The sequence below is a fragment of the Scomber japonicus genome, chromosome 17, assembly GCF_027409825.1.
Source record: "Scomber japonicus isolate fScoJap1 chromosome 17, fScoJap1.pri, whole genome shotgun sequence".
Lineage (NCBI taxonomy): Eukaryota > Metazoa > Chordata > Actinopteri > Scombriformes > Scombridae > Scomber > Scomber japonicus.
This window is the reverse complement of record NC_070594.1, coordinates 13,016,732-13,030,140: the sequence shown is the minus strand read 5'-3', so window position 1 is coordinate 13,030,140 and position 13,409 is coordinate 13,016,732. Positions and strand designations below refer to the sequence as shown.

The window sequence follows — 13,409 nt, the reverse complement described above, 5'->3', positions numbered from 1 at the left end:
CAGAGATGATATCAACCCACCCTCTGGGAGGAAAGCGTCCTCTCTTTGAAGGCCTAAATCTCTTTATCTAATCATCATCTCAATTTTGTCTTGTCAACTGATTGTGAGGTAAGAATTAAATGCACACACCATGATCAAAAACCTAATTAAGCTGAAACTGTCAACGTTCTCTCTAAAGCATTTTGGGTTTGGAGAATTTTCTGTTTCTTTTCTTAACTTAATTGGAGTACATTTTTAAAGTACGCAGCCCACTCACCCCCAACCCAAGTGTGTACCAAGTAAGATAATTATCCGTCCAACTGCTCACCCATTTATTCATCTACTCTTACATCCTTGTAAATATTTCTTGGATGACTATGTGTGATAAATTGTGAGTCCCTCCCAACTAGGAGTAAGTAATAGTTAACATAAATAGCTGAGCTTTGTACTGAGATGATCTCCTGTCGTAAATGTTATTACAAGGACTGATATGCATGCAAAAACAACTGTGGCTATTTAAACACCTTTACAACTCAAATTGTCAATGAGTAATATGTCACTTAACTGAAGATGACTTCTTTCTCTTCATTCAGCCCGCCCGTTTGTCCGTGTGCTCATTGTTTCTAAATGTATCTCTTCTAAGAAGGACGCAAAACCAAGTTTTTAGTTGGGATGGCTTCAGGAAAGGAAAAGAATGGCCTCGACAATCTCGCTTTTGATGTGAGTACAATGACTAATTCATGTCAGCTATAACTTGTACAAGCACATTGAGGTGTTCTTTTTTTAATGCAGTCAGCATCACCTTGCTTTTGATTTCATATTGTGTTAAATAGTAAGGACTGCACTACATCAAGATCTGATTAATCCTGAGGTTTTGGACAAGTGGGAGTACTTTACCTTAAAAGTTTCAAAAAGTTGTGCAACTTTTGATGAAATTCTCTCTAAGCTCACACAACACACACAGCTCATATTATATATTTTAATTATTATTATTATTATTAAGTGGCAAAGATTTATGTTTTCCATTTATTTGCTTTATACAGCATCTGTCCATATTTACTACCAATACCGAAAAACTACACAAGACAGATGTCAACCTGAGATCTGTTTCAGTACTCTTAATAATAACACATTATTAAACATACATTCACTGTAGATGTATACAAGTCATAAAAATGATCTGAGAACAAGTTGTTACATAAGTGTTTATTTGAATGAGCTTTTGTTATCTGTGTTTTTGATATGCATTTGGTGGGCAGATGGAAGAACAAGTGAATGATCAGGCTGGGGGGAAGGTGGTCAAAACATGTGGAGTCAGCTGTGAAACGGAGGAAGACAGAAATAAACCAACCTATTGTGTGACTGACGTTCCGCCCTGGTACCTTTGTATTTTCCTGGCCATTCAGGTACCTGTGCTGTGTGTTGATTTTAGACCTGAGTATTATATAGATATTTTATACTTGAGACACAATCTTTTTAAATGTCAGTTTCCTGGTTGTTGTGAACAGAACATGTTAAATATCTACATATAATCGTTGTAACATTACAATAGTATTTATTTTTTCAATGATTCTAAATGCAGTCCTTCTTTGCCTTGTATAAACCCAAAAAGGGAGATAAGATGTATATATAGTCCAGCATTCTTAAGATGTGGTGATGTTATCCTTACCATCAGTTACTGACCATCATTACTTACTCCTCTCCTCTGCAGCATTACTTGACAGCATTTGGTGGGATCATCTCCATCCCACTCGTTATAGCGGAGGGGCTGTGTCTACAGCACGACAGCCTTACCCAGGGTCGCCTCATTAACACCATGTTCTTAGTCTCTGGCCTGTGTACAATTCTGCAGGTCACCTTCGGTGTCAGGTCAGAATGATGCTTCAGGTTCAATCCACCATTCACCATCCATGGTTTTATAGTTCATATGTTCAGACCCAAATTGAGACCTCTGTTAAGTGGTTTTAGCACTGTTTTCATTGTAACAATGAATTACAATAGATGACTGTGTGTAAAGAGAGAGTTTGCTCACAGTGGTGAATTATTACCCAACTTTGCAGCTCTATGGATTAGAGTAGTGTCTTTATAGTTCATTGTTTTGGCTTTATGTCACATTCCCTGTATGATTCACCTCTCACCATAAAATTTCTGATAGACCCACATACTTGCTTAGCACTTGATGATAAAGAGGGTCTCAAAATGTAGTGATCTGTGCTACAATAATTCATTTTAGTTATTTAATTCACTTAAAGTGAAAACTTCTTCGGTTTAATTATATGTACCCATATGTGGTTGGAAGACTAGAAAGGCACTATATAAATGGAGTCCATTTACCATTTATATGTCCATGTACAGTTTGCAACTCCACTCCAAAAATCTCAGCATTGTCACACTTTATGAATGTTAAAATTCAAAGTTAAAGTAAGCTTGTAGTACGTACAGAAACTGACCACACCTTTTATACCTTGGAACACTTCCCTCTTGTCGAAACTGCTTCTTCCAGTATGTTTTTTTATCTGTCTTTTTCCCATCCAAGGTGCTTTGTCAATCTTGCTACTCTCTGATGCACCATTTAGCCTTGGCCTTTCTAAACAGTTAACAAGTTAGTAATTCCCTGCACACACTCCCAAAGTATTTGGGAGTGTGTGTACACTCCCAAATACTTTTGGTTGACATACATAACTCAGGCTAAATTTCTCTCAGCTAAAGATTACAAGATACGATTCAGAATAATGTTTTGTCTGACAGGATTATTTCTCTTCCTGTCACACTATACAGGCTTCCCATTCTACAGGGGGGTACATTTGCCTTAGTGACTCCCGCCATGGCCATGCTGACCATGCCAGAGTGGAAGTGTCCAGCTTGGACCCAGAACGCCAGTCTTGTCAACACCTCCTCACCTCTCTTCATAGAAGTGTGGCAGACCCGCATGAGAACAGTGAGCCAACTCAAACACTGCATTCACAGCTTTTGATAAAATCACACCAATGAAGATGGAAAAAATAAATAAAAGCACTTCTGTGGAGCTCATAACTAATTCATGAGATTTCTGTTCCGGGAAATAGCCAATCATGTCAGTTGTTGGTCTATCACTCAGCCAAAGACAGAGTGGTGACGTTAATGCTAATAATCTCGGTTATTCTGTTCTGGTCCACAGCTGCAGGGCTCTATCATGGTGGCCTCTCTCCTTCAGGTCCTGGTTGGATTCTCTGGCCTCATCGGCCTCCTCATGCGCTTCATTGGCCCTTTAACCATTGCCCCCACAATTTCTCTCATAGGCCTGTCACTGTATGAGTCAGCAGGAATCAAGACTGGCAGCCACTGGGGCATCTCTGCTATGTACGTAAGCACTCCCTGTCATGACGAACGCCTCTTTACCGGGCTTGAGGTGAAATGTTTTTACTGTGTGAACCATCAGCATTGAACTAACCTTCTTAAAGTGCTCATTGTCTGAAATAACTACATTCATACTAAATTCTACCTGGTATTGCTGTGGTCTGTAAGTTCTTTCGAGACTAAGGTACAACAAGCCAGTTTTTCCATTACTGTTTTGACTGTTTCTAACCTCTCTATAATGTGCACATCAATACGCTACTAACACATTTTTCTCATACTCACAGGACCACGGTTCTGATCATTATATTCTCCCAGTACCTCCGACTCGTACCAATTCCTGTTCCTGCATACAGCAAGGCCAAGAAACTGCACACCTCAAAATTCTTTATCTTCCAGACAATGCCAGTAAGTCCTTTGGAAAGTCTACGCTCTCTCTGTGTGTGTGTGTGTGTGTGTGTGTGCGTGTTTGTGTGTGTGTATAGTTTAAGTTATACTGCACTGACATTGATACTACTATTCCTAATACTAATATTAGACGTTGATTAGATTCTGCTGGGCATTCTGGTCTCATGGTTAGTATGCTACCTGCTCACCATCTATGATGTCCTACCATCTGATCCAGCCCAGTACGGCTACCTGGCTCGTACTGATGTGAAAGGAGATGTGGTGAATCAGGCATCCTGGTTCACATTTCCTTATCCTGGTAAGCTCACATATACATGTACAACACACATTTCTTTTCTTTTCTTTTTTTTAAAAAAATCTGTCTTTACTTCCTTATCATTATTCTTATTATATTACTATTGTTGTTGCTATTATTGATATTGTTCTTTTTATTATTCTCTTGTGTTTAATATTTGAAATACATGAAAGCAAGAGGGACATTAATTTGAACACTACTGAAAGTACTGAGATGTTTTTATAAACTATTCAGTGATGACTTTTAAATCTACATTCAGGTCAATGGGGCATGCCAACTGTGAACCTGGCAGCTGTGTTTGGCATTATGGCTGGAATAATATGCTCCATGGCAGAGTCTGTGGGTGATTACCATGCATGTGCCAAACTGTCAGGGGCACCTCCTCCCCCGAAGCATGCCATCAGCAGAGGCATTGGTGTCGAAGGGATTGGCTGCGTGTTGGCAGGGGCCTTCGGCACCGGCAATGGCACTACCTCATTTAGTGAGAACGTCGCCGCCCTAGGTATAACTAAGGTAATAATTAACCAAAATGTCCCTACTCTTCCATGAGCAAACTTCAGTGATACTGATATTATTTTGAATATTATGAAAAAAGTACTGTTATTATGATTCCAAATTATATAGTACAGTGTTTGTGTAACAACAGGTGGGTAGTCGAACTGTGATTCTACTAAGTGGCATTATCATGATGCTGATGGGGATACTGGGTAAAATGGGAGCCATCTTCTCAACCATCCCTACCCCTGTGATCGGAGGGATGTTTTTGATCATGTTTGGAGTCATTACTGCTGCCGGGATTGCTAATCTGCAGGTAAACAGCAGAATTAAAGTTTTAAAAGTCTGACAGATGTACAGTATCGCAGTATGTAAGCAGGGTTACACTTTTTCTGAAACATCTCATTTTGTAGTCAACAGATATGAACTCCTCCAGGAATATCTTTATTTTCGGATTCTCCATGTTTTCTGCCCTCGTCATTCCACACTGGATCATTGAGAATCCTGGTTTTTTAGTGACAGGTATGATTGACACACAATAAAGGACATTTCTGTTATTTCCACTTTCACTTTAACTACCTTTGACGTGGAACTATTCATTTTTCATTTTGAGAAAAACTGCACTATGATACATAACTCACTTACATTCCCTCTCATGAGCTGATATTAGGCAGCAGGATCAATATCTATCTAATATCCAGTGATTTTTTTTCTTACTCTTGTCCGTGGCCTGGCTCAGGTGTGAACGAGCTGGACCAAGTGTTGCAGATATTGTTGACCACTCACATGTTTGTTGGAGGGTTCCTCGGCTTCTTCCTAGATAACACAATTCCTGGTAAGTTCAAGTAAGAGGTTATACATAGCAGATTCTTAGCATGCCATTGGTTTCTGCCTCAGTGTACCTCTAAAGACTTTTTGTCATTATATAAGTTACATATTGATTTATAGAGAGGTGGGTTTTATTTTTCTTTTCTAATGCTTGTCATTCCATTATCACTGCTATAGGCACTAAACGTGAGCGTGGCCTGTTAAACTGGGACAAAGCTCATCTTGAAGACACGAGCAGCATCTCGGGAGTTGAAGATGTATATGACCTTCCCTTTGGTATTACTTCTCGCCTCTCGTCTCAATCTTGGGTTCGCTACATCCCTTTCTGCCCATGGAGGGGCCATAGATTTCAGCACAAGTCTAAAGACGATGATATATCTCAGAGCCCGGGAAGTGAACACCTACCTGAAAACACAAAAGTCATAAATGAATTTGCTCTATAAGGTCAGGTTGCTGTTTCTGATCTTCTGATCTTAAGGTCACAAAAGTCTTATCAAGGCAATTTATCTCTAGCTCCAGTTTCTTATTATTTCTCTAAATTGAACACTTTCTATTATTGCACTCTTCATAAGTCGATATGCATTACAACATAAGTCATGTAACATAAATGCACTGTCTCAGTTTTTGTTTAACTTGTATTTTTCTTTGTGTTCAGTAAAGAACTACTGCTAGATTATATTTTCACCATGTGAGCTTATCTACAGAAAGAAATAAAGATGTATGAACTGTAGCTCTCAAAATCTGTCATACGAATTAAAAGAGAAGGATTCAAGTGTTCTGCCATTACTACATCATCTTTTCTATAACTCACAACAGAGGTCACACAGACACAGACAACTAATGTGCTCTACACTCTCCTCTTTCAAATTAAATTAAATTTAGCCCGTGGATAAATGTATTATCACCCTGTTTTCACACTGATCCCGGCAGCTGCTTGAAAACCAGCATCAACCCTTGAGCTGCTATTGTGTTTCCTTTTGCCAAAGCAAACATTCTGTTTCCCTCCCATGCCTTTATCTGTTTCTCCCATTTCGTTTCCTCTGTCTCTGTCTTACCAGCTTTGAGAGGCAGGTGAGGTATGGTTTAATGCTTTGATCTGTGCCATGAGTTTTCCCTAAGGCCCTTTTTGACGACTGGTCAATGGTTGACTGCCCATCCTAATGTGACTTCAGTGTTATAGTAGTGTAATTTACACTTTAAAATCTCACCTTTTCTTCTTTTTGTACCTGTGCTGAGAACATATTAGAGAATATTATATTTTGAAATTGGTGTAAGTTGGTGTTGTGGGAGGAGATTTTTTCCGCAGTGATTTACTATAAGGTTTCTGCATTTCAGTGGGAAATGATAATGATTACTCAGAAAGTCGAAGCTTATCAGGGAAGGCTCCAGATTTACCAACACCATATTTTTTTCCATCTGAGACTTCAGGCTTGAGGAATTGTTTTTATTTTGTCTCTTTGAAATCTACATTATATGATAAATCCTCCCAGCTTCCAGGCACTTTATGCCTGGAAGTCAATTCAGTCCAATAAATCTTTATCGTGCCCTGAAGGCATAAAAAACATGGGAGGACAATAAACATGGGAGGAACACACTGTACATACAGGAACAACAAAAACAATGTCAACAAGAAAGAAACATACTGTATTGCAATGACATGAACTCATTAAGCGACAATTAAAGCAAACGTCAAGTTACAAAGTGCTGTGAGTAAAAATGTGAAGGTGGTACAATGTGCAACGTGCAACAGTAAAAAGTGGACTATAGTTCACGATAAATGGCAGCAATTGCCTTAGGAATGAAGGAGCCCTAAGCTCTGGACCCAATACCTCCACCCAGAGGGCTGAAGGTGGAACTCCAAGTGTAAGGGGTGGGTTTGGTCAGCCTAGAGGTGGAGATGGTCCTGTGTTAGACAGGGTGGATAGACTGAGCAAGGACACCTGTTCACCACTCTGTAACTTTGTGTTACTTTTTATCTTAAGATCCCCAAACCAGCAGATCAGGTATAAAGTCAATTCAATAAGTTCAATAAAACAAAATAAATCTGTCCACACTCAAAGAGTTTAGCTTCCTTTGTGTTTGTCTTATCCTCTCATTGCTGTTTGTTGTTGATAATTGTGCCCAGGTATTTGTAGATACTAATAATCTTAACTTTGTCGTCTGCTATGATAGTCTGAGATGGAGTGGTTGGGTTTTTGTGTTGATATCTATTGTTTGCTAGCTCTTGAAAGCTTTTATATACCAAGTTTGTCTTTTTGAAATAGAGTACAGGGAGAACAGGGCGAGAGAGAGAGAGAGAGAGAGAGAGAGAGAGAGAGAGAGAGAGAGAGAGAGAGAGAGAGAGAGAGAGAGAGAGAGAGAGAGAGAGAGAGAGAGAGAGACAGATTGTGTATTAATGACCAATATAGATAGGATCATACTGCAGGGAAATGTGAGGGACTGCTCCACATACTCCTCCTGATGTATTCATTAAAACACAAATAGGGTAAAGAAGAAGAAAAAATCCAATGAATGCACACATAAATAAACATATGCACGCTGATTTCATCTGAGGGACCCAGCTTCACTCAGATGAAACGTGTAATCTGGATGGATAACTGTAGTGCCTTCATATTCTCCCCCTGCATTGTGGGCTGGAATTGCAATATTGGCTATTTTTCAAGCCTTGCAGGAGAAAAAAAAGTTTTATGTAGAATTTAACCCAAAGCTGACCTCTGAGGACAGCCTGGAGGCAATTATATCCCAGTCATCACCAGCAGTGATTCATGCCCTCACACTATGCTAAATGCAAATACATCATCAGGAAGGATGTATATTACGGAGCCCCTCTGGTGACATGGTCAAAAAAAGAAAATTAAATTGTGGTCACAATATAGCTATACACACACGTGCGCACACACACACACACACACACACACACACACACACACACACACACACACACACACACACACACACACACAGTTATTAGATAAATCCTCTATGTTTTCAATTACTTGTGACTAAAAATGCTGATAATGTGACATCTGAGATCTGCTATTTTCGAGGCGATGCCAGGACTGCCGGATATTATTGTTGGAATCCTGGGCTGACATCCAGAGTAATGTAACTATTGCTATAACTATTGCTTCTCGAGCTGAGGTTAATCTGACTCATAAATCCCACCACGTCAAGGGAAATCTAATACTGAAGTAGTAGTTATCCAAACACTTGAGCCAACCTTCATATTTCTTATTTAACTGCATGTGATGATTTCAATGATTGTCAAAAACATATGATAGCAAAGTAAATAGTCTCTTGCATAGTAAAATCCATCCAAAATACCAACCTCAAATTTGATTTCAATTATTTACCGTATACATGCACTAACTGCACTATGCATATAACTGAAGATGCTAATAACACTTGATTTATTGGTTGGACGTTGCCTAGTAACATCACAGACACTAAGTTGAGTGATGTTTCATTGTCCTTTACTTCCAGCCAAAGATGTTGCATCTGTAGCACCAATCATGTGACCAAAATTATAGCTGTTACCTCCGCAGCCAGTGCGTTGTTAATGATGAGAGGTAGTAAATGTGGTAGACTTCCCGTTAGCTGGCACTAACTCTCTGATTTATCAAATATATTAACCAACATTATTCTGCATTCAAATTTATTAAAACTATGGTTCATTCCAGTGGCGTAATGTTTGTTCTGCCACCCCATTTAGCATCAACTATAACTAAAGAAATGTTATAAGGACATACTCAAAAAAAACCCCAAAAAACAACAATGACAGAAAAGAGCATACAGAAAAACACACAAATATGCATGTGAGTGAAAGAGCTCAGCAGGTTGCCACTGGTAAAAAACAGAAATCTGTAATGAGAGCCCTGCTCTGTGCTGAGAGATAGATTGAAATATTCATCATGCTGCAGTCTCTGATCATGATTTCTCTCTGTCTCCTTTACTCTTTCATCAAGTCCTCGCAAGCTTGTCTCTCTCTGGCCGTCTCTTGCCACATCAGCCGCGTTTTGGGAATTACACCGCTGTTACAGAGACACCAAAGCAATCAGATCCATGCATTGCAGCGAGGAACTCTCCAAACTTTTCATGCTGATGAGATAAAACAATTCCAGAAGTGGAGATTGTCAGATGGATAACTCTCTGCCTGCATCTGCATCTTCAAAGTTACGTCCAGTGGGTGTTCATTAACAAAGTTGGACAAGAAATGAAGACAGTTCAGCCCAAAAACGAAAACTCTCATTCTACCTGACTATCATCTACTCACTACCATCTGCCTCACCCAACACAAGAGGGACTTCTTCTTCCCAATTCATCATAAGAATAGAGCCTTTTTAAACGGCTTTGTTCCCATATGTGTGAAGTTCTGAAAATAAGCCTATTGCATGTCAAAGATCAGTCATTGCACTCATAACAGAGCTCAAGTCCTTATAGTGAGTTTTTTATGGAATTGCCACTAAATTACGCTGCATTTTGCTCTTTGCTTCAGCATGGTGTAATATTTTCATTTGAACACTAAAGGGGGCTACAGGCTAAACTTCAGTTCTGAGTCTAGAAATTGAACAATGTAGTATCAGCAAATGTATTAATATGCACTTTATGTTGATTCAGTCAAAAGGAGCTTCTTGCATTCTTATGAGATTAAAGATGTTAAATCACACAAACTAAGCATTATTTAACTAGGATAATGTCTAATTTATCTGTGGTTTATTGATTTATATAGTAAGATAAGATAATACTTATCCTGTCATTCAGTAATAGAGTAAACGCTGCATACACAACAGTTCTAAAAGATGTAACTGTTTTTGATTGTTGTTTAACTTTAGCTAACAGAGTGCACTTTATCTACATCACAAATCATATGTATCATACATCATTTTATCATGGGCTATTAGTGGTTGACAATATAGTGAGAGAGTGTATTTCAATAGCCAAAAGAAGTTCATTTGAGCAAAGCACTTAATACCATCTGTTCCATCGGAGCAACTCCATGCCCGCAACTAGACAGGTGGTGTAAATAGCCTATGGGTAACAGTGAAGTAGATAAATAAATGAATCTGTCCTCATGCAGGATTTATCAGCTCAGGGAATCACATGCATTACTCTCTGTACTAACACTGCATAAATCAACCATCACCCACTGAATAGCCTATAATACCAGGTCATCAATCAGAAATGCAACCAGGTGCCCTCCATAGAGAGCCAGGTCACATGATCCCTGTCTGTCCTAGCCAGCCAAACTGTGGAAAACGATTCTCAACCCATCAGCGTCAAACAGCTGAGTAACATTCTTCAAATATTTACAGGTCAGTCAGGTTATGAGGTCGGTCGCTTTCGTACAATTGGTCTTTACAAACTGGGAACTCTGTCTGTGTGTGTGTGTGTGTGTGTGTGTGTGTGTGTGTGTGTGTGTGTGTGTGTGTGTCTGAGATGGTCACCAGCCAAGGATGCAGTGTCCATTACGTCACCGTTCCCCAAAACACCCCCGAGTCTCCTTCCGTTTAACGTCGGAGCACATCCTCAAAACAAGTCATGTTTTTCCCCAAATTAGCAAATGTGTTGATTTCTATTAACGCTTCGTTCACGCTCTGGTGTCATCCTGTTGCAATGCACCGTCAGTGACAATTATAGTAGCATAACTTTCATTGTAAATTACTGCAGTCTGAAGTAAACAAAAAACAGCTGATGCTGCATTACAGGACCTCGTAAAATCCTATACTGTAGATTAAGCGACAGAATTAAAACTATAGTTTTGTTAATCTGGTTGTTATATCAAACCCCATTTGATGACCATATAAAAAAAATGGTGATAGCTGTATTATTTAAGTAACTTTTTTTTTTACTTAGTAGCCTACTATAATGTAGGCCTACTGCAGATTTGAAAAGGGAACCATGCAACTACTAGTTCTTAATTGTGTAGCTTTTACTGTCATTCAGAACTTTGCGAAAAGATACAACTTTCACGTTTGCGTTTAGCACTTTTTAGACCGAACACGGTGCTCTAAACTCAGAGAAATAGTGTCTCCGAGTGGAGCTGAACGCATCTCGGCTGACAGCTCATAGATCCGGAGCAGGGCGGTATGAACCAGCTTCGTCAAGCAGAGACAGGAAGCACGAGCACAATACGCCACGTGGAAACGTGCCCTCCAAACTAAAGTGATACATTTGTTAGTCTAGACTTGGACCATTGGGAAAGAAGTGTTGCATAACTGAGAAATATTCTATTTATATAATAGTGAGGCCATCAGCACTAATTCTCACCAAAGAAATAGCTTGATTAGCATTTATGAAAACAGACTATTTTTTGAATAAATGTATTCACAGTTTATGGTCTATGCGCTGTTTCAAAGTGGCAGATAATAATACATTCCTCATTTACATTTTATCTCAATATGGTCAAATTTCAAGATAGATAGTCTGTAAATATCAAAACAAGCCTTTAAAATCCAGCATGTGTATCCTGTGTAGGCATAAACATTCAAACCCCACTTTGGGTCAATAATCTCTTAAATTACTACTAATTAATATATTTACAATTTACAATTAGACTTATTACAAATGGAAGTTATGGTCATTTTTTAAATCCACATCAATGGGAAATTTAGACTGTCACCAAATATTCCAAGTTTACCAGATTACCACTCTCAATTTTTGGACAATCAGAAAGATATTTTAGCTCTGAAATAAAAGCAAGTAAGCAATGGTGAAAGGGAGTTAATAGCCTGATCCTAGCTGTAGGCGACCAACGTTGCATTGATATAACAAGCCAATTTCACTAAGTGCTGGAAGGAGCTGTGGTTAACACGAACATGAACACATACCCTATCGAATGCCCTGGCACTCTGTCTGTGTGGTGTGTGACCAGAGCACTGATAAATATAGTTTTTAAATTATGTTCTATAACAAGTTTTAGTTGCAGTCATGTATTTGTTTCAAAATAATCTGCACATTTTGAGGCTGTATTTGTATTCATGTTGGATATTATACATGATTCTTTTACTTGTTTCCAAACGATTCTGTTTAATTTAGATGATATTTATACTTTGTTGTCTACTTATGATTCTCTAGTGTGAGTTTGGCTTGTATTGCCTGTGTTTTTTTCTCTTGTTGACTTTGATTTAATTTGTTTCAGTCTCATAAACTCATGAATTGTAATTTTAATAAGATTGGTTATATAAAATTAAATTTAAATAAATTAAAAATTGTAATAAATGAAATGCATGCATCACCGCACACATATTCATGTTCTGCCTGGGGTGAAGCTCGCCTAGACCAGTGGTTTCTCAAACTTTTTCACATCAAGGACCTCTAGCTTGACACAACTTAGACCACAGACTCCCATTTGGTAATATTTTTCCCCATGGACCCCTTTCTGACAAGTTTTTTGCTTTTTCAGTATTTCGCACCCCTTACAACACTCAACAGGCCCCTCAGATCCTCCCACCTCAGCATGTTGGCAGTGTCCCACTCATTGAAAAAAAAGGCCTTTTCTGTTGCGGCCCCTCTGCTCTGGAACAGCCTGCCAGAGGCCATTAGACAGGCTGACACTGTTGATACTTTTAAAATGCATCTGAAAACTCACTTTTATCCTCTGGCTTTAAATTGTGTTTAATCTGTTTAATTTGTTATCATCATCATTTGTTACATTGTGTGGCTGATACACATTCTTAAATGTGTTTATTTAAAAAAAAAATCACCATTAAAACTTGTAGCCTATTCTTCATATTCTATCAAATGTTCTCCTGGACCATAAAATAGTGATTGTGAATATCTTTTTTTCCACAAAATTAATGGCTGATTGGGGATTTATGAATGTGAATTGGTGTAGAGACTAATTATGAGTCAGAATATGAACAGTATGTGAGGGTTAAAGTGCTATATAAATGAAATTAACTTGAAGCCATAGACTGTATAAAAGAAAACTTGAAGCCTGAAATTTGAAACATGTGTTATTTTACGCTGAAAGGACACACCGTAAATTGGGCGCATTCATTTCCGCTAGCTTGATGTTTACGTAGTTAGCTGAATGTTTGCTAGTAGCGGTCAATCTTTGTCTGAGGTCTGA

The 13,409-nt window shown here is 38.6% G+C and overlaps 1 protein-coding gene across 1 annotated transcript; it reads left to right on the top strand.

Annotated features, from left to right (window-relative positions):
* Positions 1 to 651: 651 nt before the first annotated feature.
* On the top strand, positions 652 to 6,010 carry LOC128376815 (solute carrier family 23 member 1-like). Its single transcript, XM_053336669.1, has 13 exons — positions 652 to 699; positions 1,239 to 1,385; positions 1,691 to 1,848; positions 2,758 to 2,917; positions 3,137 to 3,318; positions 3,600 to 3,720; positions 3,862 to 4,018; positions 4,275 to 4,528; positions 4,662 to 4,826; positions 4,924 to 5,032; positions 5,250 to 5,345; positions 5,516 to 5,731; positions 5,994 to 6,010. The coding sequence occupies exons 1-13, from the start codon at positions 652 to 654 to the stop codon at positions 6,008 to 6,010; spliced, it is 1,830 nt and encodes a 609-aa protein (XP_053192644.1).
* The last annotated feature ends 7,399 nt before the right edge of the window (positions 6,011 to 13,409 follow it).

Excerpts from the sequence above, each read along its gene's own strand:
- LOC128376815 (XM_053336669.1), top strand. The coding sequence starts at position 652 with ATGGCTTCAGGAAAGGAAAAGAATGGCCTCGACAATCTCGCTTTTGAT. Across the intron at positions 1,386-1,690 it reads GTATTTTCCTGGCCATTCAG|CATTACTTGACAGCATTTGG; the intron begins GTACCTGTGCTG and ends TCTCCTCTGCAG. Across the intron at positions 1,849-2,757 it reads CAGGTCACCTTCGGTGTCAG|GCTTCCCATTCTACAGGGGG; the intron begins GTCAGAATGATG and ends CACACTATACAG.